This window comes from Cydia pomonella, unplaced genomic scaffold (genome assembly GCF_033807575.1).
Source record: "Cydia pomonella isolate Wapato2018A unplaced genomic scaffold, ilCydPomo1 PGA_scaffold_66, whole genome shotgun sequence".
Lineage (NCBI taxonomy): Eukaryota > Metazoa > Arthropoda > Insecta > Lepidoptera > Tortricidae > Cydia > Cydia pomonella.
Window position 1 is genome coordinate 58,656 of NW_026907899.1, and position 25,422 is coordinate 84,077.

A 25,422-nucleotide genomic window follows, 5' to 3' on the forward strand; every position below is an offset into this window, starting at 1 on the left:
TCACTGCCCCTTGAGTTTCACTATTTACAGACTGACGTAACTCATTAATTTACTTCTAGTCGTCAATGTTTATTGCGACAGGGTATTAAACCCGGGATAAGCATTAAAACAATGTGGCATGAAATACAAGGAGGACAGATAGATGTTGATCGCTCACACAGAACGGAGACGGCCAGGCGCCCGCTCGACGCGACGAGATGTAAATGTATAGTGTTGTTACAATTGTCGACGGTGACTTTATGATAAGTTGTACGCCTTCCGCGGAGACAAGCTTTTCTACAACCGACTGCTGTTCAACTAGATTTTTATTTCTATATTTTATAACTATTATAAGTGATAGCCAAATTGAGCAGTTGTGTGACTTGATTTCGAGAGAAATAAAGCAATGCATTTATGTGTAGCCACATTTATTTTGGCCCCGCTCTCACCGAAGCCCCTCCGTGCCATCGCTTCCGTTCTCGCAGATTCATTTCCAGTTACGTTCATACATGTAGAAGAGCTTGTTAATATTTAAAAGTAAAATGAACTTAATACGATTTATAAATAATTTTTATTAGTTATTATTATCTAGTGTTACTTATAATGTGACATAACAGGTACCTATTATATATATATTTACATTTTTAATAAATTAAAGTGCACATATCTCATACTATATTTCAATTACCCTGTCACCTCTCCCCCCCCCTCCCTATCACTGACACAATTTACTAACCCTTGCTTGCCTAGATCATTTAACATTAACATGATTTAATTTTTGGCTTTATATAATCTGAGACTAACTCTGCCACTTTCTGGGAAGAGGTGAGAACGAATGTGTGGTCGATGTCGACGCGCCTCATCTGGAGCTCGGGCTGGTACCGGCGCAGGGCGCGCATGTAGGCGGCGGGCGCCCAGCCGTCCCGCGCCCCGAACACCACGTTGGTGATCCGTTTGGTCCGCGCCAGCGCGCCGCCCACGCCCTCCAGCGACACCACGCGGTCCATCTCGTCGTACGCCATGTGCAACACCTTCTCCGCGACCCGAGGCCGGAGATACTTCAGTATCCTCTCATCGTAGTGCGGAGGCAGACGATTCAACTTTAAATACGCGCCCACCAAAAACCGTTGAACGGAATCCGGCAGAGAGTGGATTAATGTAAAGAGGAGGATAGCCACGAAGTGCAATCTCCTCACGATGCCGTTCAGTTTCTTGCCGTTCGGGGAGTCGGCCATCCTCTGAATGGTCGGGAACAGCAGGTTGATGGAGCATATTCTGTCTGTCAAACTCTCTCGTTTGTTGATGGCCTCGAGAATCAGCCACGCGCCTATAGAGTGACCGATCAAGTGTATGTTACGGCGCTTATCTATTTTATGTTCGATGAGGTCTAGTTTGTGCTGAACTTGCGCCTCCAGGTTGAACAAGTGCTCGCGTCCTTCGAGAATGTTCGACTTCACGTCGGGAACCTCCACGTGCCCCGCTTGACCTTCAATACAAAAGAAAAATACAAAGTTGACATTGACTTGTAAATTTAACGACAACGTCGATAATAGAGTTCAGAGGTCAAGGAGCATGTCTGACAAGATATCGGGTGTAATGTTTAGAAGAATTCCGTCGCCGCGGGAAAGACAGCAGACGTCACCAAAACAAAAATAAGTTTTTGGCAAAAATTAGATTTTTGGTATAAGCTTTTATCGATGACTGTACTTTTCTCCACGGGCAACTAATACTCATCGAGACAATTCTAAAAACCCCAAACACAATTAGGTCGCGTTGTTCCTATAGCCACCTCCTGTCTCCATCATCAGATCAGCTCGATAGTAACATAATATTGCATTGTCACCCGACTTATGTCATGATTTATTTATGTTTACATTTAAGATAGCAGTTAAATAATAATTATACCGTGACAACATTATTATGTTACCCCGATTAATACAGGGGTAGTTGGAAAAATAACATTATACTGAACACGATTTAACATTATGTCAAAACACGGTAGTTTTAGCAGGTGGTGGGGACACGGTAAATGTTGGACAGGCTCGTTCACTTGGGTTGAGGCTGTCAAAGAGGAAGCATCGTAATGAACTGGTTAGGTCAGAGTACCTGCAAGTATCCCGATTGCTGTAGTAGTAATAGTTTAGGGTAACCATGCAATAAGAAGCACTATAAATCAGAAGTGTTAACGTACCACTAACCCACATTGGGATTTTGAGATTTATTTTGATTCCTAAGTTTTATGAAACGTAAGTTATAGAAATAAAAAGTATTTTATTTCATGAGTTTAGGACGATTTACATGCTTCAGATATATGTTTTTGGCGACTGCTTGTAAGTAACTATTATATGTATTAGCAATTTAAAAAAATGCATGATGAAGTTGCAGGTAGCTTTAAAACTCGTGAGTAAAAATAGTCATTAAGAAGTATATCTTACCACTTCTTTGCAAGCAACTGAAAACAATAAATTGGCTGGTAGTTTATTGTGATAGATAATGAATTTATGATAATTTAGACAGATAATATTAAATGATTGTTGTAAATCATATGATGGCCCAAGAAAGTTAATTAAATATATATTGTGATAATAAAAGTTCCTTTAAGACATCAGTATATGAGGCATCATGACCAGAAATAAATTAGTTTTGTCATTTTTACACATGGAATAGGTTATGCTTTCCTATATATTTTTTTCTTTGATAAGAATTTTTAAAAGCATTTATGTATTTCATTGTTGTACACGTCATGATTTATGTTCAATGCAGCAGTTTTAGTTAAATCTATACGAAATCAGTGAATTGGTAGTAGTAAAATAGAATACCTCGTTGGACAGCACTAAAATGCGAAATAATAAGTACCTATTTATAGACATATTTTTGTCGAAATAAATACCTACGTTTAATGGTGGCAGTGACAGTGTTATACAGGTGACAGTGTTACACATGTTATCTGTAAATTTTACTCCAATTTAGCTAAAATTGTATGAGACTCATAGTTTATTTATGCTAATGAAAGCCTTACAGTTGAAAGCGGGCTAGCATAAAAATATACCTAAGTAAATACAGATACTTATTTAAAGTAAGCTAGTGTACAACAACGTAAACAAGCGTTTTGTGTAGTATATACTTGTGTAGTTTTAATAACATGAGTAATATTAAGAGGGTAATATTAAGAGTTTGGACGTGAAAGATGAGATAAATAGAATAGCAGATTCATAATGTGAGCGTACATTATGGTAAATTTACATGAGCGAATGTAAATTAGATGATAGTACTTCATAATGTGAGCGTACATTATGGTAAATTTACATGAGCGTATGTAAATTAGATGATAGTACTTCATAATGTGAGTGTACATTACGGTAAATTTACATGAGCGTATGTAAATTGGATGATGATAGTTTTTCATAATGTGAGCGTACATTATGGTAAATTTACATGAGCGTATGTAAATTAGATGATGATAGTTTTTCATAATGTGAGCGTACATTATGTAAATTTACTTGAGTGTAAGTAAATTAGATGATGATAGTTCTTCATAATGTGAGCGTACATTATGGTAAATTTACATGAGCGTATGTAAATTAGAAGATGATAGTTTGACATAACGTTCTGACGTTGCATTATCTTATACCTTTGAACGAGCAATTCTTGTATATATACATAGTTTTCTGTGGTCTCGGAAACGGCTCTGGCGATTTCGCTGAAATTTGGTATATGGGGGTTTTTGGGGGTGTACAGTCGGTCTAGATTAGTCTTGTGTTTGAGAAGGCGCGTGTTTTCGAGTTTTCATGCGTTTTTCTTTCGACGCAGAATGTGGTCGCTGATTTCGTGTTGCTGGCCACTGTCCGTCTGGTCCGGCGGGTTGGGACGCGGACGGCTAGAAACGAGTGTTACGGGTTCGAATCTCGCCCGGTGACTAACCTTTGTTTTTTTTTATATGTTCAAGTTTATATATAATTTTTAATTTTTATTGTTTTGGACAGGTTTGGTTTGGTAAAAAAATGAGCTATGTAATAAGAGAAATTGGCAATAGATGGCGTTACTCTGTGACAAGTGCTGTGAGGTTGAATTCGATTGTAAATAATAATAATTGTCAGTTCACATTTTACTTTTTAAGTTTATGTAGATTATCACCTATTATACGCCACCATATTGCAATGGATAGTTGTAGCCGAGCGGAGCTCGGTCGCCCAGGTACTAGTAATTTTAAATGAGCGTATCTAAGAGATCTTAATGAAACATAAAGAGATTTGTTATGGGCTAGAAGCCTGAAATAGACAATCCTTTTTTTATTTTTTATTAATGAGATAATTTAATTGGGTTAAATGACACTATACTTATGTATAATGTGACAATGGATTTTGACAGTGTGTAAATTTAAATGCATTGATTCTAAATCACTTATTTAGTATTAAACGACAATATAGAACTTGGAAAGAAGTTATGATAATTAAACTCATGCAGAGTCTGTGTAAAATTGCTGGTCAATCATATGGTCTACTAGTATGATTTAAAGTTACGCAGGTACACGATATATAATAACAATGTGAGAGAGCATTATGGTAGCTTAACATAAGCGAAGGTAACTTAAGAGAAGTTAACTCAAGTTTTTGTATGACAATAATAAATAATATATTTATTAGCATGAGAGCGAGTATTGAGAGTTTGTTGTATACAGAACTATTCAGTGTCAGTGCCAGATGATAGTTTTGTTAAAGACAACAAAGAGCGAAAGAAATATAATTTATAACGAATTTGTTTGTTTCACTGATGAAAATATTTTATCACGTCAGCAGCTCGAACAAGGGTAATTTGCTGCTTAAAAACAGTGAGCAAAATCACATTTTGCTCACCGAGTGAGACAAAATAACATTCAAGTGACCTTTAGAGTCGAATGTCATTTCAACGAGCGGGACGCATAATGTTGAAGTGATAAGTGCTAACAAATAAACAGTAACAGGATAGTGCCTATATAAGCATATGTATACCTACCTATGGAGATTACCAAAATACCAAATGTTATAGTATAATAAATATGTTTTACTGTACGACTTAAATATAGAACAAATATAGTATAGAGTAGACTTCAGACAGTACAAGAGTATCTCAGGTAAACAGATTTTGAGTAGTCGAGATTGTAAAGTAAACAACAGATCGGACATATTGCAAACGATTTGTTGTATCCATGGGATTTGTGACAAAGGCTAACAAGTGAAAAAAAGTAGGCACTTGAGTGTAGATGATGATAATTGCCCTAAATATAGATTACGTAGGGAAACAGGGAAGATAAAGGAACAATTATTCAGAAAGATCAATAGAGAGACGAATCTTTTGTTTGCAGATTGAATGGTGATTATCTAGAATTGGTTGGAAGTTATATTTACATAACTAACGTTTGAAACTTAGCAAACGCGGTGTTCAGTTCGAACGATTCAATATAATTTGTACTTGTAGTACCTATGGGAGTATGCGTTGTAACAGCATCAGTTAGTAGCGATGTTAAAGTTAGATAATTACGACGGGACAGATAAGATAATTGAGTTGAACGCAAATGTACATGGTCATATTTCGCAAGTTGAAAGTATAAAAATATGATACAGATATCCAGAAAACGTTTTAAACTGCTACGTAGTTCCTGAAATTCAAAAGTGGAAGTAGTAAAAAACGATGTATAATTTATAAAAAAAAAACGAATGAAAAAGAGATGTGTGAGAAAAGAGTGCATAGACGATAGAGATTTGACGTATCTGTAGAGTTATTAGTAGCGTTACAAGGTAAATACGCAATAAATTGTATGTAATAAGCTTAATGAGGATAGTTAGTTAATATAGTATTTACCTGACGATAATAACAAGTAACGCCCAAATAAGCTATAGCTATAGGTTTGACAGAACAGTTATTTATTTAATCTTTATTGCACAAAAGAAAACCTTATTTATTAAAAGGCGGACTTAATGCCATGAGGCACATTTGGGGTTATTGTCCTTTTAGTAAAGATATATCTGTTATGGTTTGCTAATTATCATAATTTATATTGTTTACGAAAGTAATACAAGATATTGGAAGAAAAAAAAAAAGCTCGTAGAGGTTTAAGGCAAGATAATATTAATAAAAATGTGAACTTCGATCAATGACATGAACAATATATTATGGCATAGATGTAGTCCTAGAAAAAAATATATATATAAAGAAAAAAATGGATTTTATTGGATATGACAATAATTTGATTTGGTAGTTTCAATCATTGTTTAAATTAAATGAACTTGAGTTTTTAGTATTGACACTTGTCATTTTACATTGATGTCAAAGGCGTATCTAGCAGTGCTTTAGTCACCTTAAAAGCAGTATACGGGAATCTTATGTTAATGTATAAATACAACCAATTATTGAAACTGAAACTTTTGCAAAATGTTTGGCATCCTTTGAAATTTCAAGACACAAAATTGAATTACCTCAAGGACACTTTAGTATCACCCCTAGCAGAGTTGTATAATAGCCTCTGAAAGCGATGTTATTCAAGGTAGCATTTGAATAAAGAAATTGTCGTGTGTTATTGTCATACGAACAGCCATTATGAAATGAGTAGTATTATTAACAATCAGAGCAACCTTTTAAATAAAAAAGTACAAAAACTTGAACATTGTTATAGGTATTGTTACCTATAACAATCCAATTATACGTTTATATAAGTTTGACACTTCACGTGCAGATATGGATCCAGAGACATAATATTGTAAATGTGTAAAATTTCAACTGAACTTAATAGTTTTGAGCTGAACACAGGACTAATGACTATAAAGATTGTCACGTCGACTTCAGAGTTAAAGCCATTTAGGGGTTAAATATTATCTCTAACCTATTGCTACGTTACGTAACGATTAATACATGAATGGAGTAAGATGAAGTCTACATTAACGCAATGTAGTATAATACAATATTGGGTCAAGAAAGGTTTGATTGTTAAATGTAGAACTGAAACAGATGGTGCTGAAGTCGAACCACTTTTGCCTGTAAAACAACGGGTATTGAATTAAATCAAAGACAAGTTTTAACGGACAGAAGTAATGTTTGGTTTTTTGAGAAAACAAAACAAACTTTATACATAATAAAAACTGAGCTTTGTCTGTTTTTTTTAGTTATACGAAATTAACAACAGGTATTAAGATTTTTCATTAACGTAGCAAAATGCTAATGTCACGGCATAGTAGTAAGTTATATGAACAAGGGGAAACAGAAGACCGAATGTCATGATATTATTTTCATGTATCTCATTATAATTTTATTTAACACATTTCCTGATTATGTAAATGTATGAATTGTGATAAGTTAAGTTTCAATTTACTTCATTAGAAACTGTTTTGACGCTTTAAATAATTTTTCACGGTTGGTGTAAGATTTAAATCGATCTAGCTTTTAGTGAGAAGGTTCGTGCGCCGGAGTCATGCACGAAGTTGGATGGCCGAATGTCATGATTTATTTATGTTTACATTTAAGATAGCAGTTAAATAATAATTATACCGTGACAACATTATTATGTTACCCCGATTAATACAGGGGTAGTTGGAAAAATAACATTATACTGAACACGATTTAACATTATGTCAAAACACGGTAGTTTTAGCAGGTGGTGGGGACACGGTAAATGTTGGACAGGCTCGTTCACTTGGGTTGAGGCTGTCAAAGAGGAAGCATCGTAATGAACTGGTTAGGTCAGAGTACCTGCAAGTATCCCGATTGCTGTAGTAGTAATAGTTTAGGGTAACCATGCAATAAGAAGCACTATACTTACATATGTATGCATATTTTCAGCTTCATTCAAGTCGAAATTTAACTTGCAAGATTTGACCGGTACATACATACATCGGTACATTGCAAGTTAATAAAAATATTGTAACAATAGTTTATTGTTTTACAAGGGGGCAAAGTTGCTATTTATCCGTTCGTGCTAATATTGATACCCGAGCAAGCGAAAGATTCCAAAATTGAACCACAACCATAGCAAGTGGTTCGAGAAGTGTTATCTTGAGCGTTGCGAGGTTTCCAATTGTTTTCTTGCGAGCTACTCTATCAAATATACTTCGCTTCGTTGAGTTGTATCTTTATAGTAGGTACGAGTTCCCACAAAACAAAAAGTTGACGTTCTATTTCGGTTTGTCGCCATTCCAACAATAAACGGCGCCATTTTGGGAATTGTCTTACGTGGTACCTTCAGTTCAGGCATATTATATGGGTTAATGGGTTTACAATTCATTCATGAACTGTTTGTTAGAGTCAGACCACGATAAGTTGGCAGCGATTTTGATAGTCTGTGCAAGTGTTAAGTACACGTCATAATTTCTTACAAGTTTGACGTTTAATATAAGGCTTATATAACACTTGCCAGTGGCTGCAAAAATCGCTGGCACCTTATCTTGGTCTCACTCTAACAATTATTTTGCTAGTACCTGAATTCTTGATATTGTAGCTTTAATTAACAATCATTACTGGACCACAACTGACACAACTGTATTGTGTATTGAGTTTTTTTATTATAATTTTAGATTATAAACCTGCCACCTTTAAAACCAACATACAAACGAAATTACACTTTTATTTTAAAATGACAAGTTTAAATTATATGAAACTTCGTATGAACAAATTACGTAACGTAATCTGAGTCTGCTACTAGTTTTTTATGGTTCCGTACCTAAGGGTCAACCGGGACCCTATTACTGAGACTCCGCTGTCCGTCCATCCGTCCGTCTGTCACCAGGCTGTATCTCAGGAACCGTGATAGTAAGTCAGTTGAAATTTGTACCAATTATGTATTTCTGTTGCCGCTATAACAACAAATACTAAAAACAGAATTAAATATTTAAGGGGGCTCCCATACAAAGAAGTGATGTTTAGATAATGGTACGGAACCCTTTGTGCGCGAGTCCGACTCGCACTTGGCCGATTTTTATAAACCAACTAAGCTTGTGTGACACTAAAATCAAAATTTACAATAGGTATAAGTATTTTAAAGTAAGTAGTAATCAAATGTGCGGCCTTCAACAGCAGTTGCATCACTTGCATCTGCAAACACAATGAGGATTACTTTAATCTTGGCTTGCTTCTACTTTACTATTTGATAAGTGTGCTATTATGGATTATATGTTAACAATGATAATTTATTAATCATTATGACAAGGTTATCGAAGATTAGGTATTATTATCAGTTAGAGCTGCTGGAGAAATGGGGATGTCTCCTATATAATTTTATGTATTGCATGTAATGCTTTATGCATAAACATTAAAAATAAAACATTTAAAATGTGTCTGAGTTAGCGTTGTTCATAACTATCCCAAGTTTAGAATCAATCGCTTAAGTAGGTCTGGAGATATTTAACAATGTGACAGACAGAGGGGCGGACAGAGTCGCACCATAAGGGTTTCTTTTGAACCTGTTTTGGTACAGAACCCTAACAAGTGACAAAAATATAGTATGTTATTATAATATTGTACCTAAGGAGAAAACTAATATTAAAAACTAGTATTTCATTTGTAAATAGTAGGTAGTGATATTGGTTAATTATTCACAGGTACAAAGCCTGCACCTAACAAACGTCTCTTTTTGACCCAGCGGTTGACTGGTAGAGAATGCCTTAAGGCATTAAGTCCACCATTTGTACTTAATATTTTATGTGTTCTTGTGAGTTTAATACTCACTTGAATCCATACTTTATAGGTAGTCGTAACATTTATATGCAAAGCTGGCCAGCTAGGACAGGACAGGGGTCACCAAATGGTGGACCGTCCGGATCAGTACCACCAACCTATTTTATTTCAAGAACCGGACCCCTAAGGAAACTAATTGGTGACCCCTGATCTAGGACTTATTTAAATGGGAACGAAAATTACCACTTCAGTGATATGTTAATATTGTAGGTATACTGTGAGGATTATATTAAGACAGACTGGCCAAATTTATTGTATAATCAAACATTGCATTTTAATCGTTACCTATATGAAAAACAAGCAACACTTACCAATTACACATATTGGGAGACCAGTGCTTTTATTTAATTCTGTAGCAAACTCTTCGTAAAAATGTGGGATTCCTGGATTTCCAGTAATACAGATAATTACATCAGAGTTCTTCGAGTCGAAGGGGTCCCCCCATGTTAAAACATTTGTTTGAACGTTGTTCAGGTTAATGAAGACACTTTCCATCGTGATGCAGTTCCAGTCCGAGAACTCAATGGAGACGTTAACGTCACAACGTTATCAATCGATAAATGGAGTTATTACTTGATGGAAATACTGGAAATCGGCCCTACCACATTACGGTTTGTTTACGAGTTTGATAAAGTTACGAAACCCGCCGCAGTGCAGCGAGGCAGCGACGGTAAGCGCGGGCGGGTGACAAACAAAGCACGTTCCAAAACCAGTATTGTTACTAATCCGAACAAAAAATAAAAACTTCAAAATGTATAACCATAAAAGTATATAATAAAAATAAACAATAAAATAATAATGTTTTTATCCTTCTAATCAATATTTCGAAATGAGAATTTGTATTTTGTTAAAGTAGTCGGAGTGTCTTAGAATGTTTGGTAGTATTAAAACTATTAAAAGGCAAACATTCAAAGTCATTATTTAATTATAATATAATAACAATGAAATAAGTGAAACAACGAGCGTTCCAATGTTTTGTTCAGTTAAATTTGTTTAGTTGGTGATCTTCCCCTGATTCTTTGGCGGGAATTTAAAAAAAGTACACGGAAATTTTTCGCTCCAACTTTTAAAATTCTTATTTATTAGTGTAAACTACTTTAATTTGTATATATCTTATGTAAAAAACTGTAAATAATTATAGTTAGTGTTTAAACAATGCCAGGTAACGAGGGGGGCGGGGAAAACCCGCCCACCCTTAAGCGCTCCAAAAACGACATCCAAGGCAACACGGACGATGGCGGCGGGGGTGAGCAATTGAACAATGGATACTTACCGTATTTTAAACCGGACTATAAAAGACTATACCCTGAGAATTCAGGAAAAGTAGAATTTAAAGTGTTTGTTGAGCAAGTGGACCCAAAAGGCAAATTGGGAAACAAAAGCCCAATTTTCCTAAATCACATATTTACTACGGACATAAAAGGTGTAACGGCCATACAGCGTGTAAACGCTAACAAAATTGCAGTCGTTTTCAAGCAGTATAATACGGCTAATAACTTTTTAAACAACACTGCATTTTTGACAAAATATAACATGAAGGCGTACATACCGGCGACTCAAATCGAGAAAACTGGGATAATCAGATTTGTGCCAGCCAATATTTCAAACAAGGATTTATACACAAAGTTAAGCTCTATTTATGAGATCATAGCGGTACGACGCTTTACCAAAAAAGTTGGACAGGAACGTGTTCCTTTACAGACGGTGAGCATTACGTTCTTGTCGCATGTGCTACCGGACAATGTACAGTACGACTTATTCTCGTATAGAGTCTTCGAATATGTACCCCCCCTACTGCAATGTTTTAAATGTTTTAAATTTAACCATGCAGCTAAAGTATGTAACGGCAAACAGCGTTGCTCCATATGCTCGGGTGAACACTTTTATAAGGAGTGTGATAAGCCTAATGATTTATGTTGTGCCAATTGTAGTGGACCACATTTGGCAATTTCGAAACAATGTCCTATAAAACTTAAGAAAATAACAGAAAAGAAGACAAATATCACGTACGCCTCTAAAGCTGAAACTCGAAAAGTCGAGTTTCCGACATTACTTGACCAAACTGTAAGGCTTCCAGAAAAAGCAAGTAAATCTAAATCTCAACCGCAAAAAAATGTTCCTTCTACAGCTACACCAGCAGAGACACCGAAATTTGACATTAAAAAAGAATTACTACAGAATGCAGACTTAATGAATGCACTGGTTAGCACTCTCATAGAATTAGCAAACAAGACTGATTCTAATCCAATCACTAGCAGTTCTATTAAAGATATGCTTATTAAAAATATTAAATAATGGATTCTACACTTATTCGTATTGCTCAATTCAATATTCAATCAGTTACAAATAAAAAACCTTTGCTAATTAATTTTTTAAAAGTTCATAATATTGATGTTTGTCTTCTTAATGAAACCTGGTTAAAACCAACTACTGCTTTTAGGATACCTAGTTATAATATTTTCTGTAAATATGTTAACAATGGACATGGCGGAGTTGCTATACTCGTCAAAAATATATACAAACATACTTTTATACAGACTGACTTTTATGAAAGTATCCAAAATGTAGCTATCTCAATTGTGACTAACCGAGGGCCTTTATCAGTTTTATGTGTGTATTGTCCTCCAAACCGTCCACACATTAGACTAAATAGATTTAAAATATAATTGAGAAATTACCAACACCTATAATAATATCAGGAGACTTTAATGCGCATCATACAGCATTTGGTTGCGCTACTAATCAATCCAGGGGTAACACCTTGTTTGATATTATAAGTGACTTAGACTTATGTATCTTAAATGACGGAAATCCAACTACAGTTACTTACCCGAATCGAAATCCTTCAGCGATCGATGTTAGCCTCTGTAGTGCAAGTATTGCCCCTCTGTGCGAGTGGCAAGTCCATGATGACCCTATGGGCAGCTATCACTACCCTACTATAGTAAGTATATTGACCTCTCTTGAAAAATATCAAATAAGTGATCCAGTAGATAAATTTATATATACTAAAGCTGACTGGAATAAATATAAAGAGCTTTCAGAAGAGATATTCTCGGATTTTCCTTTAAATGATAACGATCCTATACAATCATATGATAAATTTAGTGCTGAACTCAACCTATTAAAAATACAATGTATCCCAAAACTTACTAAAAATACAAACTTCGTTAGCAGACCTCCGGTTCCTTGGTGGAATAAAAAATGTGAAGATAGTGTCATTAAAGCCTATGAGGCATTAAAATATTACAGGGCCAATCCATCTTTAGAAAATTATATTACGTACAAGAAATTTGTTGCTCTTAAAAAACGAACAATAGCAGAGGAAAGAACTAGTAGTTGGCGTAGTTTTTGTGCTTCTTTAAATCGATGTACACCTATTGGGTTAATATGGAACAATATTAAACGTTTTAAAGGATTAATAAGTAAGCAAATAATTAAAAATGATGAATTTATAGAACCATTCATAACTAAACTAGCCCAAGGATGTATTAACGATTCTAGCTCTATTGAAAGTTTATTTGAAAATAACAATGATAATAATGAGTCTAAGCACCTTATTGAACCTTTTACTTGGGAGGAATTCAAAGTAAGTCTGCAATCTAGGAAAAATACTACCCCAGGATTAGATGATATACCATACTTACTTTTAAAGAAACTGCATGTTAATGGTCAAAAAGTTTTGCTCAGAATTATGAATTTACTTTGGTTACAGGGGAAAATACCTCTATCATGGAAAACACAATGTGTAATACCTATTTTAAAACCAGACAAACCTCCTAATGAGGCCAATTCTTATAGACCGATTTCTCTATCGTCATGTATTGGTAAAGTTTTTGAGAATATGATAAAGACTAGACTTGATTGGTATGTTGAGGCAAACAACATATTGCCTCCATTTCAAAATGGCTTTCGACGGGGTAGAAGCTGTTCTGACAGCTTCATATCTCTTATATCGGATTTAAAATTAGCTAACTATAACAAGTCACATGCTGTTTGTATATTTTTAGATGTACAAGGAGCATTTGACAATGTTGATCCCGCAATACTTGTAAAAATTCTATCTAATATTAATATACCTGGGAAACTATGCAAGTGGATATTTAATTTTTTGGACAATAGAGAGCTTTATGTAAAATTTAATAACATACTTCATGGACCACGACAAGTTTTCAAAGGCACAATGCAAGGAGCAACGCTGTCTCCTCTTCTGTATAACTTGTATACTAGTGATATTAACTCATTTGTAAATAGTTCTAATGTTAATATACTGCAATTTGCAGATGATCTTGTAATATATTCTATTAATTCAAATTTAGATGTAGCTAAAGCACATATTAATAATGCATTAAATGAACTCTATGTCTATTACAATAATTACTTACACTTAAAGATAAATCCTGACAAAAGCAAGTTACTAACATTGAGCAAGGACACAACAAATGTACATATTGTATATAATAATGAGATTATTAGAGAAGTCCCTTCTCATAAGTTTCTAGGTGTAGTCATAGATAATCATTTAAATTTTGACCTACATGCTAAGCACATAATTTCAAATTCTGTTAGAGGTTTAAATGTTATGAGATGTCTTGCTGGTATATCTTGGGGTGCTGACCCTCAAGTACTGTCCTTACTGTATAAAACCCTTGTCAGAAGTCACTTTGACTATAGTTTTCTTGTACATATGAATACTGTTCACATACATAAATTAGAAATAATTCAAAATAAGGCTATGCGAATAATATCAGGGGCAATGTGTTCAACCCCAATAAGAGCAATGGAAGTAGAGACTAAAACAATGCCTTTACCTGTCAGATGGGTGTTGTTAGCTTATAGATATTTAATTAAGATATATGCTAAAAATAATCAAAGTGTAATTAGAAGAATAAAGGGTCATCCCAGAATCCCCAAGTTAACAGCACTACTCTTACAGGTGGAAGCTAAGTTTTGTAATATATATAAAAATGAAATTTGGCCATGTTATGAAGATAGCTTTGATAGTAAACTTTTAAACATTACAGTATGCACAAAATCTATCAATAATAATACTGATTTTCTATGTTTCTTGTCACAAATTCCTGATTATTACAAATTATACACCGATGGTAGTAAAGCAGATTCCCATGTTCGAAGTGCAGTGTATGATCCTCAAACTAAATTTGTACAGAGCTTTAGGTTGCATGATGTATGTTCCATATTTACGGCTGAAGCATATGCTGTATTTGAAGCCCTGAAAGTTATAACCAGAGTGTCAGAATATAAACATTTCTTTATTTTCACTGATTCACTTAGCTTAATTTATGCATTACAGAATAATCAATTGCATTATAAAGATAATTTCATTTTGTACAAAATTAAAAATATCTTATCACTATTTAAAAATAATAATGTAAATATAAATTTTATGTGGATTCCATCCCATACTGGTATAACAGGGAATGAAGTTGCAGACAAAGCTGCTTATTTAGGTATTAACGAATTAGATGTAAGATGTAGTACTAGAATTCCACTAACTGATTGTCAAGCTTCTGTGAAAACTGATGTTGCTAAGATGTGGATAGATTTCTGGACCAAAGACAGAGAGATAAAAGGAAGATGGTACGCTAGTATTCAAACTGACTTACCTGGAAAGCCTTGGTATGAGAAGATTAAGACGGGAAGTCGTAGCTTTATTACCACCATCAATAGATTGCGGTTTGGTCACAACTGTGCACCAGCGCACTTAGCCAGATTTTCATTTATAGCCGATGGTACATGTCCTCACTGCCAGAATGGTAGCGTTGCAGATGTTGAACACCTTATATTTAAATGCCAAGTGTTTTCATTTGAAAGACTAATCCTTGCAAGTGAATTAAGTGAAGTGTTTAATAATAATGTCCCCCGCCGCCTCACCGACATTCTTAAAAACGTTGACAGTTACGTTCCGTTATACAAGTATATTAAAAACACAGTGTTGAAGATTTAAAGCAAATTTAAAGTGAAGTGTTTTAAGTTTTAACAAAAGTGCATTCTCTGACATACAACTCTTTAAATAATGTGTTTTGAACAAAACAAAGACTTGGCTTAAAGGACTCGCATCCAGGCCATAAATGTTAAAAAAAAAAAAAAAAAAAATGATCTTCCCCTAAGTGATTTATTTTAAATTGAAGAGACGAATTCTATAAAAAGTAAACAAAATAACTCGCAAAATATAGTTTTTTTTGAGTATATAGTATGTAAAGTTAATGTTACTGTCTGTTAGACGTCTACAAAAAACAGCATTTAAATACCTAGCCGAGAGCATTATTTGAGTATCTAACAACATGTTGAAGCATACGAGTAATAATAACATAGTAGAGCTGCAAGATCTTTTGGACAGTGACGACGAATTACCAAGTAAGTAATCAAGGGGATTTCCCCCGCAACTTTACAAGTCTAGATATTGTAACTAGTCGGTTAAAAATTGCAATGCGCCAATAGTGCCTTATTTACTTGTGTAAATGTTGAAATATCCCAGTCCAGTATATCTAGATATCTGTCAATGAGTGCATCACTGTTAAAAAATTATGTCTCAATTACTGAACTAATTATGATAAAATTTGTTATGTAGACAGCTTTTGACTTTTTAGAAACCTACCTCATAGGGTTAGGGTAGAAAAGGCCAAACTAGTGGGTGGACCAGCAGGCACAGCTAGTAATTAAACATGGTCTGCATTGCAAACATGTATTATGTTATGATTTTAATTTTTAGCCAATTATAATGAGGATCCCGATCTACCTGCCTATCTTGATGACCAGCGGTTTGATGCAATACAATTTAACTGGATAAAGAACAACAAAACCAGAAGTATTCCTGTCAAACCACCAGTCACTCCTGTCAAGCCATCGGTCGCTCCAGTCAACGCTGTCACTCCAGTCACAACATTGGCCACTCCAGCTTCCATCCGACAGCCCTCCAACACCCACCAGCAGGAAAATTTACCACTACCTAGCAAGGACCGCAGCAATAAAAACTTGATCAAAAAGGGGATTCTAAATGAAGAGGACATCTTTTGTATGAAGAGTGTGGCTGCTCAAACCACTGACGAAGAAGCATTGTTGTGGTTCATTGACTTCCTCATGCACAAAGACTTGCAGGCGGATTATAGATTTTTGAAAAGCTGCCTTGTTCACCAAGGAAACTATGGGAGACCTAAAACACACTATTCACAAATATATTCTCCTAAAGGTTTGAAGAATTGCTTTGAGTTAGTTGTAAAATAAGCTTTTGATAAAAGATTTCTACTGTTTATGCTAATATTGCTAGTTATGTATGATATAGGTATTAAATTTAATTTACATGCAAATAATCATTATTTTGAATTTAGAATACTTTATGTATTGTACTAATTAGACGGGTCCACACGTGGTTCACAGAGAGCAAGTATACGCGCGAGGAAATTTCCTCGCGCACAAACCGACCAGTGTAAACGTGCCTCGGCCGAGCCGAGCCGCAAAATTTCGTACCGTGATACCGCGATGAACTGCACAATGGTTTCCCATAAAAGTGATGCTAAGTCCGAGTTTGATAGTCTGTCACGGCCGAACTAGCGGAAAGTACAAAAAAAGGCCACTTCCGGTGCGAAAAAGGGGGGCTGATTTAACCCATCGGATACCGAAATAATAGTTATGGCAGTGGCAGCAGTTAGAAATTTATATGTAGACACAGAAAAGCGAAATCTGTCAGTGTTTTTTTTTGCCGGAAGTCCTTGGCAGACGCTCTCAAAGGTGACCATCGGGACCCCTAAATATACACCCATTGATACCCATCTGATATGAACCACCATGAAACCAATTCCAGTCGGTAGGTATGATCCCTCATGTCAGGAATATATAAGTCTGCCGAGGCTTTTTCTACCGAAACACCATATATTAGAGTAGTAGTCCAGCTTGCAGACATTAAGCGCCAATTACATCCAAAAATGGTTCATATGCATAAATATCAAACACACTGAACATTTTTGGCAATTAGAGACAAATTTTCACATTTCAAATATTGTAACAATGTGCTGAAATTCCGTGAAACGGAAAACCATTATCCGGCCCGAAATCGGGGCTGATTTCGAGCCCGTTATCGGGAAATGTGGATGTAATTGGCGCTTTATAGGATTTTTTAAAACTCCACCCCCCTGCATGCTAAAAAAAAATTTACTCAGACAGCGCACTTCACTCCGTCAATAAAGCCCCCTCCAGACCAAAGAGCATATAATCACTGCGTTTTAAGACACGGGACTCCCATACTAGCGAGTGGAATCAGTTTGTTTCGCAAATCATTACCAAAATGTACGACAAAGAACGATAGTACCAACATAAGCGATTTAAATAGTGTAGTACGCTACACGCTTGCGTTTCTTATCGATATCGATAAGGCTCCTGTCTACAAATTTTGTACTCGAAATCAGGTTAGTATCGAGTCCACATTTAAGTTATATAGTGGATAGTTCTTGGAGTGGACTAATAACGAATTATTTTTATACAGTTTTTAAGTCGAGTTTTTTTTTTATTAAAAGCTCATTTAACAAAATGATCTGCACATACATGTTTCAATAAATGTAACTCTTCTATGGAAAGATGTATCAGGTCTTCGTTTCCAGCAAATCTCACCCACTGCCTGCATCTGAAAACATACAGCCTTGGACAATTATGACTTTATCTACAGTTTATATTCCAAGTGTTTGCTAATAACTAATCAGATGATCAACTGATTATTTAGCGCTAATATGCATCTATAAATCATGTTTTTTGGCATCCAGTTATCAACAACCCTTTATCAATGCTCTAACTTTTTATGTGTTTATATGTCTATTAATCATGAGAACCGGTCTGGCCTAGTTGGCAGTGACCCTGCCTATGAAGCCGATGGTCCCAGGTTCAAATCCTGGGAGGGACATTTATTTGTGGTATATATATATATTGTCTAATTACCCACATTACATCATGGCATGTGTACATACTTTACATACTTTAGGACTAAGTCAATTTGTGTAATAATGTCCTATAATATTTCTTTATTTATCATAAAAACAGAGATTAATTTTCTTACATTTTAGGTTAATATATTCAATAATTACTAGATAAAAAAAATATGTTAACTAATGAACATTAATGCATAAATTATAGATAATTTTCCACTGAAATTCTTCGACGAATTAATTATGGTCATATTGCATGCAAGTTCTCAGGAAATTTCACATATTTAATTTAATTATTTCAATCAATCAATCAATCAAAATATTCTTTATTCAAATAGGCCTAGCAACAAGCACTTTTAAATCGTCAAATTTTACAAATATCATCTTAATCTAAATATCAGAGCAATTTATTGATGCAGTTATTATTGTTCTAAAAAAAACATTGAACTATTATAGATATGGTAAACTTAATAATAAGAATTTCATAAAAAGATCGTCATACATCAAAATTGTATAAAAATACTAGTCTAGAACCTTTCTAGAATAAAATCTAAATGTCAAAAAATACGGTATATATATACATTGAATTATCAATTTCATCATTAATAACATAACAAAAAATAATTCATTCTTTACAATCACACTTAATCCCACGGTGTTTCATCATTCATGTAGTCTTGTGTGCTATAATAGGCTTTAGAGATAAGCTTACGTTTTACATAATTTTTAAATTTACTAACAGACAATTCAGTTATAATATTAGGAAGTTTATTGTAAAATCTTACACAATTACCCATGAATGATTTCTTAATTTTATGGAGCCTAGTGAAGGGCACTGCGAGCTTATGCTTATTTCTAGTATTAATATTATGTATTTCACAGTTTTTCTTAAAACTGGCAATGTTTTTATGTACATACAGAATATTCTCATAAATATATTGACAGTGTACTGTCATTATGTTAATGTCCTTAAACTTATCTCTAAGTGTGTCTCTATGGTACATTTTATATATTGCACGAATAGCCCTCTTCTGCAGAACAAAAATGGTATTTATCTCTGAAGCACTACCCCATAGTAAAATACCATATGACATAATGCTATGAAAGTAACTAAAGTAAACTAATCGAGCTGTTTTCACGTCTGTTAACTGACGGATCTTGCTCACTGCAAAAGCTGCAGAACTCAGTCTATTCGAGAGATTAGCAATATGGGGACCCCATTGTAGTTTAGAATCTAAAGTTATACCAAGAAAAACTGTGCTATCTACTAGTTCCAATTCCTCATCCTTGACAATGACACCTGTTTGCTCATTCCTTATGTGACTTGTAACAAACTTAATGCACTTAGTCTTTTTCTCATTTAACAATAAATTATTAACATTAAACCAATTTACTACTTTAGAAATAGCATTGTTTACATCACTGCAAGCTTGTTGCTGTCGTTTGACTTTGAAAATAAGTGAAGTATCGTCTGCAAACAATACTATGTCATGGTGGGTCTTTACTAGGTAAGGCAGGTCATTAATGTAGATAAGGAACAGGAACGGCCCCAATATTGATCCCTGCGGTACACCCATAGAGACCAATGACCCCGGTGATCGCTGTCCACTCACATCAACCCTTTGTATTCTACCGTGTAAGTAAGACTTTATTAAATTCAGTGCCGAGCCTCTTACTCCATAATAGTGCAGTTTCCTGATCAATGTTTCATGACAGACGCAATCGAAGGCCTTAGATAAGTCACAGAAGATACCTAAAGCATCCTGTGACTCCTCCCAGGCATCGAAGATCTGTTTAATTAGCTCAACACCAGCGTCGGTTGTTGAGCGACCCCGTGTAAAACCAAATTGTTTGTTGTGCATTAGATTATTAATGTTAAAATGTTTCAATAACTGACTCAAAACTATTTTTTCAAAAATTTTGCTGAATGTTGGTAACACTGATATCGGTCTAAAGTTAGTGGGGTCGGATGTGCTACCTGATTTAAATAAAGGAGTGACTTTACTATGTTTCATTAGATCAGGAAACTCACCGCAGTCAACACTGTTATTAAATATAACTACCAGGTCAGGCGCTACAACTTCTATTAAGGATTTGACAGTATGAACGGAGACTCCCCAAAGGTCACTAGTTTTTTTTACATTAATTGATTTAAACGCCTTTAATATATCTGAGGCACTCACATGTTCAAAATTAAGGTTTCTAGTACATTCTGGGACATTCTCTTCTAACAGTGTAACGGCAGACGAGGGTGATGAATTTAAGTTCTTAGTTGTGGAAGCTGGTACCTCGGTGAAGAATTTTTCAAATTCTGTTGCTACATCTAAACTGGAATCTACGATTTTGTCATCAATTTTTAGTTTAAGATCTGATATACAAATAAAACCTAAAGTTATCGATAGTTATAGTATATCCCTAGTTCACAACGAAAAATAATATAAAATATCTAATTTTCGATGTGTTTATAGCCTGCTGACCCAAAATAAGGCCAAAAGTATCTAAAGCAATACTTATCGGTCTTCATCCAAGGGAAATTTCGCCATAAAATCCCTTTTTTCGTGATTTTCTCGAGTGGCTCGCTTGCCACATATTTCACACTTAATGAACCGTTTTCTCGGTAGCATTGTAACAAACTCTCTCTTTACTCTGATGACGGTTCTCAATTTTCGATTTTTTTACTAAATAAAAGAGAAATTGCACGAAATACCCGAACAAAGCATTGACGCCTTCATAACAAACAAAACAATTAGGCTGACAGTTGACTTGATGTAAACTTGACAGAATAAATACCACTGACGCTTTTTTTTCTTCGTTGGCAATGATTTGCGAAACAAACTCCATACAAAACTTTTTTTGTTCCTAGTTGCGTCAGCCTGCTCCAGACTATGCGCGTGAATCGCGGCGCGACTTCGCGGAGCGAACATATCAACATACCGCGACGTTGCGTTGACGTAGACCAAGGCCTGTCGACTTAAAGATATGACGCTTTATAATTGCGTATGTGTGGTCTGACGCTCTGGAAATAGATACCAGTTATTAATATAAAAATATTTTGCTACAGCAACATTGCTCCTATCTGACTTTGTCTATTCAACTTTGGGAACAAATAAAATCATTTTTATCAAATATTTTGATTTATGTCACACTACCATATGTAAATTATTATTATTTTATATAAATTATTACCTATTTCAGTTTGTCTTTGTCTATGTTCATAAAATCTATGGAGGTCAGAGGCACATATACCCTCCATAAAGCCTTGCACTTGGGTCTGGCCGGTTAGAACATAGACAAAAGTCTGCAATGTCAATGCTGTCAAAGTCATTAACGCAAAACTATTTTCATTTTCAAAACCAGGCTGACGCAACTAGGAACAAAATAAGTTTTGTATGGAACTTGTTTCGCAAATCTTTGCCAACGAAGAAAAATAAAACGTCAGTGCTATTTATTCTGTCAAGTTTACATCAAGTCAACTGTCAGCCTAATTGTTTTGTTTGTTATGAAGGCTTCAATGTTTTGTTCGGGTATTTCGTGCAATTTCTTTATTATTTAGTGAAAATATCGAAAATAGTGAACCTTGATCAGAGTAAAGAACGAGTTTGTTACAATGCCAACGAGAAAACGGCTTACTAAGTGTGAAATATGTGGCAAGCGAGCCACTCGAGAAAATCACGAAAAAAGGGATTTTATGGCGAAATTTCCCTTGGATAAAGACCGGTACGTATTGCTTAAGATACTTTTGACCTTATTTTGGTGCAGCAGGCTTTAAACACATCGAAAATTTGATATTTTATATTATTTTTAGTTGTGAACTAGGGATGTACTAAAACTATCGATAATTGTATGTTTATTTGTATATCAGTGTAAGTAATTAAATAAAATATGTGAAATTTCCTGAGAACTTGCATGCAATATGACACAAAATTAATTCGTCGAAGATTTTCAGTGGAAAATTATCTATCGTCTATGCATTAATGGTCATTATTTAACATATTTTTTTTAATCTAGTAATTATTTAATATATTAATCTGAAATGTAAGTAAATTAATATCTCTTTTTGTGATCAATAAAAAATATTATACGACATTATTACACAAATTTACTTAATCCCATAGGAAGCTCAATAAGACATGTGTTGTGGGTACTTAGACAACGATATATACATATAAATACATAGAAAACACACATGACTCAGGAACAAATATGCATGGTCATCACATAAATAAATGCCCGTACCAGGATTTGAACCTGGGACCATCGGCAGGGTTACTGCCCAGTAGGCCGGACCGGTTCTCATGATTAACAGACATATAAATACATAAAAAGTTAGAGCATTGATAAAGGGTTGTTGATAATTGGATGCCAAAAAAACATGATTTATAGATGCATATTAGCGCTAAATAATCAGTTGATCATCTCATTAGCAAACACTTGGAATATAAACTGTACATAACCAAGGCTGTATGTTTTCAGATGCAGGCAGTGGGTTTTTGTTGGGAACGAAGACCTGATACATCTTCCCATCGAAAAGTTACATTTATTGAAATCTCCAGATCATTTTGAAAATAGTGCTTTTAATAAAAAAAAAATTAAGAAAAAAAATAGTGAAGGATTTTATAATTACATTCTGAGTGTAACGAGGTATTCTAAAATAGAATCCTAGCGTAGTGAGGGATTCAAGTGTTAACGCCTATGGGTGGTATTCCACCTATGCAATTTCTTTGTCCAATGTGTATTGCGTCTCACATTTTGATTAATGACAGAGTGAGACGCAATGACATTGGACCAAGAAATTGGATAGGTGGAATACCACCCTAAGGTGGAAATATTTTTGCTACCACGTGATAAATTTACATACTGCTTTTCACATCACCTATGAGGAAATTATTATGGTACAAATAAATAAATAAATTTAATTAATGGTAATTAAATTAAATTATTTAACCTAAGAAGTATGCAAAAAGAGGAAAAAAAGTGATCCCTCCTAGTAGGGAAAAAAAGTGCTACTTTGATCCTTCCTAGTGGTGAAAAACAACAAGGTGTTCTAAAAAAAAAATCGAGTCCACATTAAGCTCGACCATGTATTAGTCCACTCATAGAACTATCCACTATATAACATACAACTTAAATGTGGACTCGATCCTAACTTGATTTCGAGTACAAAATTTGTAGACAAGAGTCTATATTTCAACCCTCCCCATTTTATCGATATCGATAAGAAACGCAAGCATGTAGTGTACTACACTATTTAAATTGCTTATGTTGGTACTATGGTTCTTTGACAGTTCTTTGTCGTACATTTTGGTAATGATTTGCGAAACAAAGGGATTCCACTCGCTAGTATGGAAGTCCCGTCTCTTAAAACGTAGTGATTATATGCTCTTTGTTCAAAACTATCAGTTTTCATATAAAATGATTAAATAACGATGTATGTTGTTGAAATAGATTTATTGATTAATTTTTAAAATTAAAAATCCACCGCACAGTATCTCCGCTCAGACTCGGTTAAAGTTTAATCCATTGTACTAAACTAAGAAACAACAATTATTTCAAGGTAAGAAATATTTTAATCTATAAATAAAATAAGTGTACTATTGCCAAATTCAAATATATAAATTTAATCTTACCACCCTCTTAAGTCGCACAGCCGCCCAAATCGCGTCCAAAATTACAATCTAAATTCATCATAAATGTAAATTCTAACATTGTTTTAGCTGGCAATTTAGAACTCTGGTAGCTATTAGCAAGGTTAGTAATTAGGGACATAGGTTATAGTATTGTTTAAAATGTGACTGTTTTGTTTTAGAGGGTGAACGTGAGCAAAAAATCCTTGGGCGTCATATCATTTCCTTGGAAAGGCTCAAAATCAAAAGGCACGGATCCGCCACATAATTGTGACTAGTTGTAGTTTCCCGGTGACCATCAACAAGACCGCTGCACTAAGCTGTGGAGCAGAAAGTGTCCGACAATCGGATAGATGTAATAACAACTTTGTCTGTAATATATTCATGTAATTTTTAGTTTTTTGGGCTGATATATGTGATATGATTACAAGTTACACTAAGGCCGGCGCCCCACTGCAGCGCACGCTATGTACACGACCCACGTTCCTATACAAAATTTCGTGGGCTTGCCCACGGTTTGTATTAAAACGTGGGCCGTGGATGTAGCGTGCGTAGCAGTGGGGCGCCGGTCTAATTGCAATTGTGGAGTAAAATCAGATGTGCCAAAGATCATGTTTTAGATATATAAAAATCTATATTAAATGCAATAAATAGTATATGTATATATATAAAATTGTTTTTATCATGAAAATTTTAATGACTTCTATTTATTGTTATGAAGGTGATCTGGGAATTAAAACATGCGCTAAAAATAGACGACCTAAACAAAAATAACTCCTTAAAAAAATCAAAAGATAATCACACGCACAGGATAGGTTAACTATTTGGTACCCACATCAATAATGAACCGAAATTACCGACCTGTGGTCTCATTGAATAAAATTCATATAGGTATGTAGATATTATATGGAAGTGTCACAGTTAGTTCAACAAGCCCCGTCCGATACATAAATTTGTATAAAAAATGACTTTTTTCCTGCCTATTGTATGTTTTTCGAACGAATTAAGCTCTTTTGATCCTAATATATGGGAATAAAAATATTTATAACTTGATAATAAACTGTATTGTTACCTTTTATATTGAATAAACTTTAAAATATAGATATCATTATCTCTTAGGACAAAAGATGCATAACATTTTTTTATTTGATAAATACTAATTTAAAAACCTCACCCCAACAAAAACA

The 25,422-nt window shown here is 34.6% G+C and overlaps 3 protein-coding genes and 1 long non-coding RNA gene across 4 annotated transcripts; 2 read left to right on the top strand and 2 right to left on the bottom strand.

The window, feature by feature from the left end:
* Positions 1-531: 531 nt before the first annotated feature.
* On the bottom strand, positions 532-10,392 carry LOC133534182 (lipid droplet-associated hydrolase). Its single transcript, XM_061873265.1, has 2 exons — positions 9,990-10,392; positions 532-1,465 (listed from the first exon to the last, which is right to left on the bottom strand). Exons 1-2 carry the CDS (start codon positions 10,171-10,173, stop codon positions 741-743), a joined length of 909 nt encoding a protein of 302 aa, XP_061729249.1. The 5' UTR covers positions 10,174-10,392; the 3' UTR covers positions 532-740.
* Positions 10,393-10,621: 229 nt separating this feature from the next.
* LOC133534181 (uncharacterized) lies at positions 10,622-12,948 on the top strand. Its single transcript, XM_061873262.1, has one exon. The coding sequence runs from the start codon at positions 10,834-10,836 to the stop codon at positions 11,971-11,973; it is 1,140 nt and encodes a 379-aa protein (XP_061729246.1). The 5' UTR covers positions 10,622-10,833; the 3' UTR covers positions 11,974-12,948.
* A 1,709-nt stretch (positions 12,949-14,657) lies between these two features.
* On the bottom strand, positions 14,658-15,760 carry LOC133534185 (uncharacterized). Its single transcript, XR_009801992.1, has 2 exons — positions 15,306-15,760; positions 14,658-14,911 (listed from the first exon to the last, which is right to left on the bottom strand). It is a non-coding gene; the product is annotated as an uncharacterized LOC133534185 (long non-coding RNA).
* A 51-nt stretch (positions 15,761-15,811) lies between these two features.
* Positions 15,812-17,009, top strand: LOC133534184 (uncharacterized). The gene is made up of 2 exons (XM_061873267.1): positions 15,812-16,056; positions 16,412-17,009. Exons 1-2 carry the CDS (start codon positions 15,984-15,986, stop codon positions 16,921-16,923), a joined length of 585 nt encoding a protein of 194 aa, XP_061729251.1. The 5' UTR covers positions 15,812-15,983; the 3' UTR covers positions 16,924-17,009.
* The last annotated feature ends 8,413 nt before the right edge of the window (positions 17,010-25,422 follow it).

What these genes read in the sequence shown, in the direction of transcription:
- LOC133534182 (XM_061873265.1), bottom strand. Translation starts at nt 10,173, where the DNA reads ATGGAAAGTGTCTTCATTAACCTGAACAACGTTCAAACAAATGTTTTA. An exon ending in TCTCCCAATATGTGTAATTG is followed by an intron (nt 1,466 to 9,989) that starts GTAAGTGTTGCT and finishes TTTGTATTGAAG; the next exon opens with GTCAAGCGGGGCACGTGGAG.
- LOC133534181 (XM_061873262.1), top strand. Translation starts at nt 10,834, where the DNA reads ATGCCAGGTAACGAGGGGGGCGGGGAAAACCCGCCCACCCTTAAGCGC.
- LOC133534184 (XM_061873267.1), top strand. Translation starts at nt 15,984, where the DNA reads ATGTTGAAGCATACGAGTAATAATAACATAGTAGAGCTGCAAGATCTT. An exon ending in CAGTGACGACGAATTACCAA is followed by an intron (nt 16,057 to 16,411) that starts GTAAGTAATCAA and finishes TTTAATTTTTAG; the next exon opens with CCAATTATAATGAGGATCCC.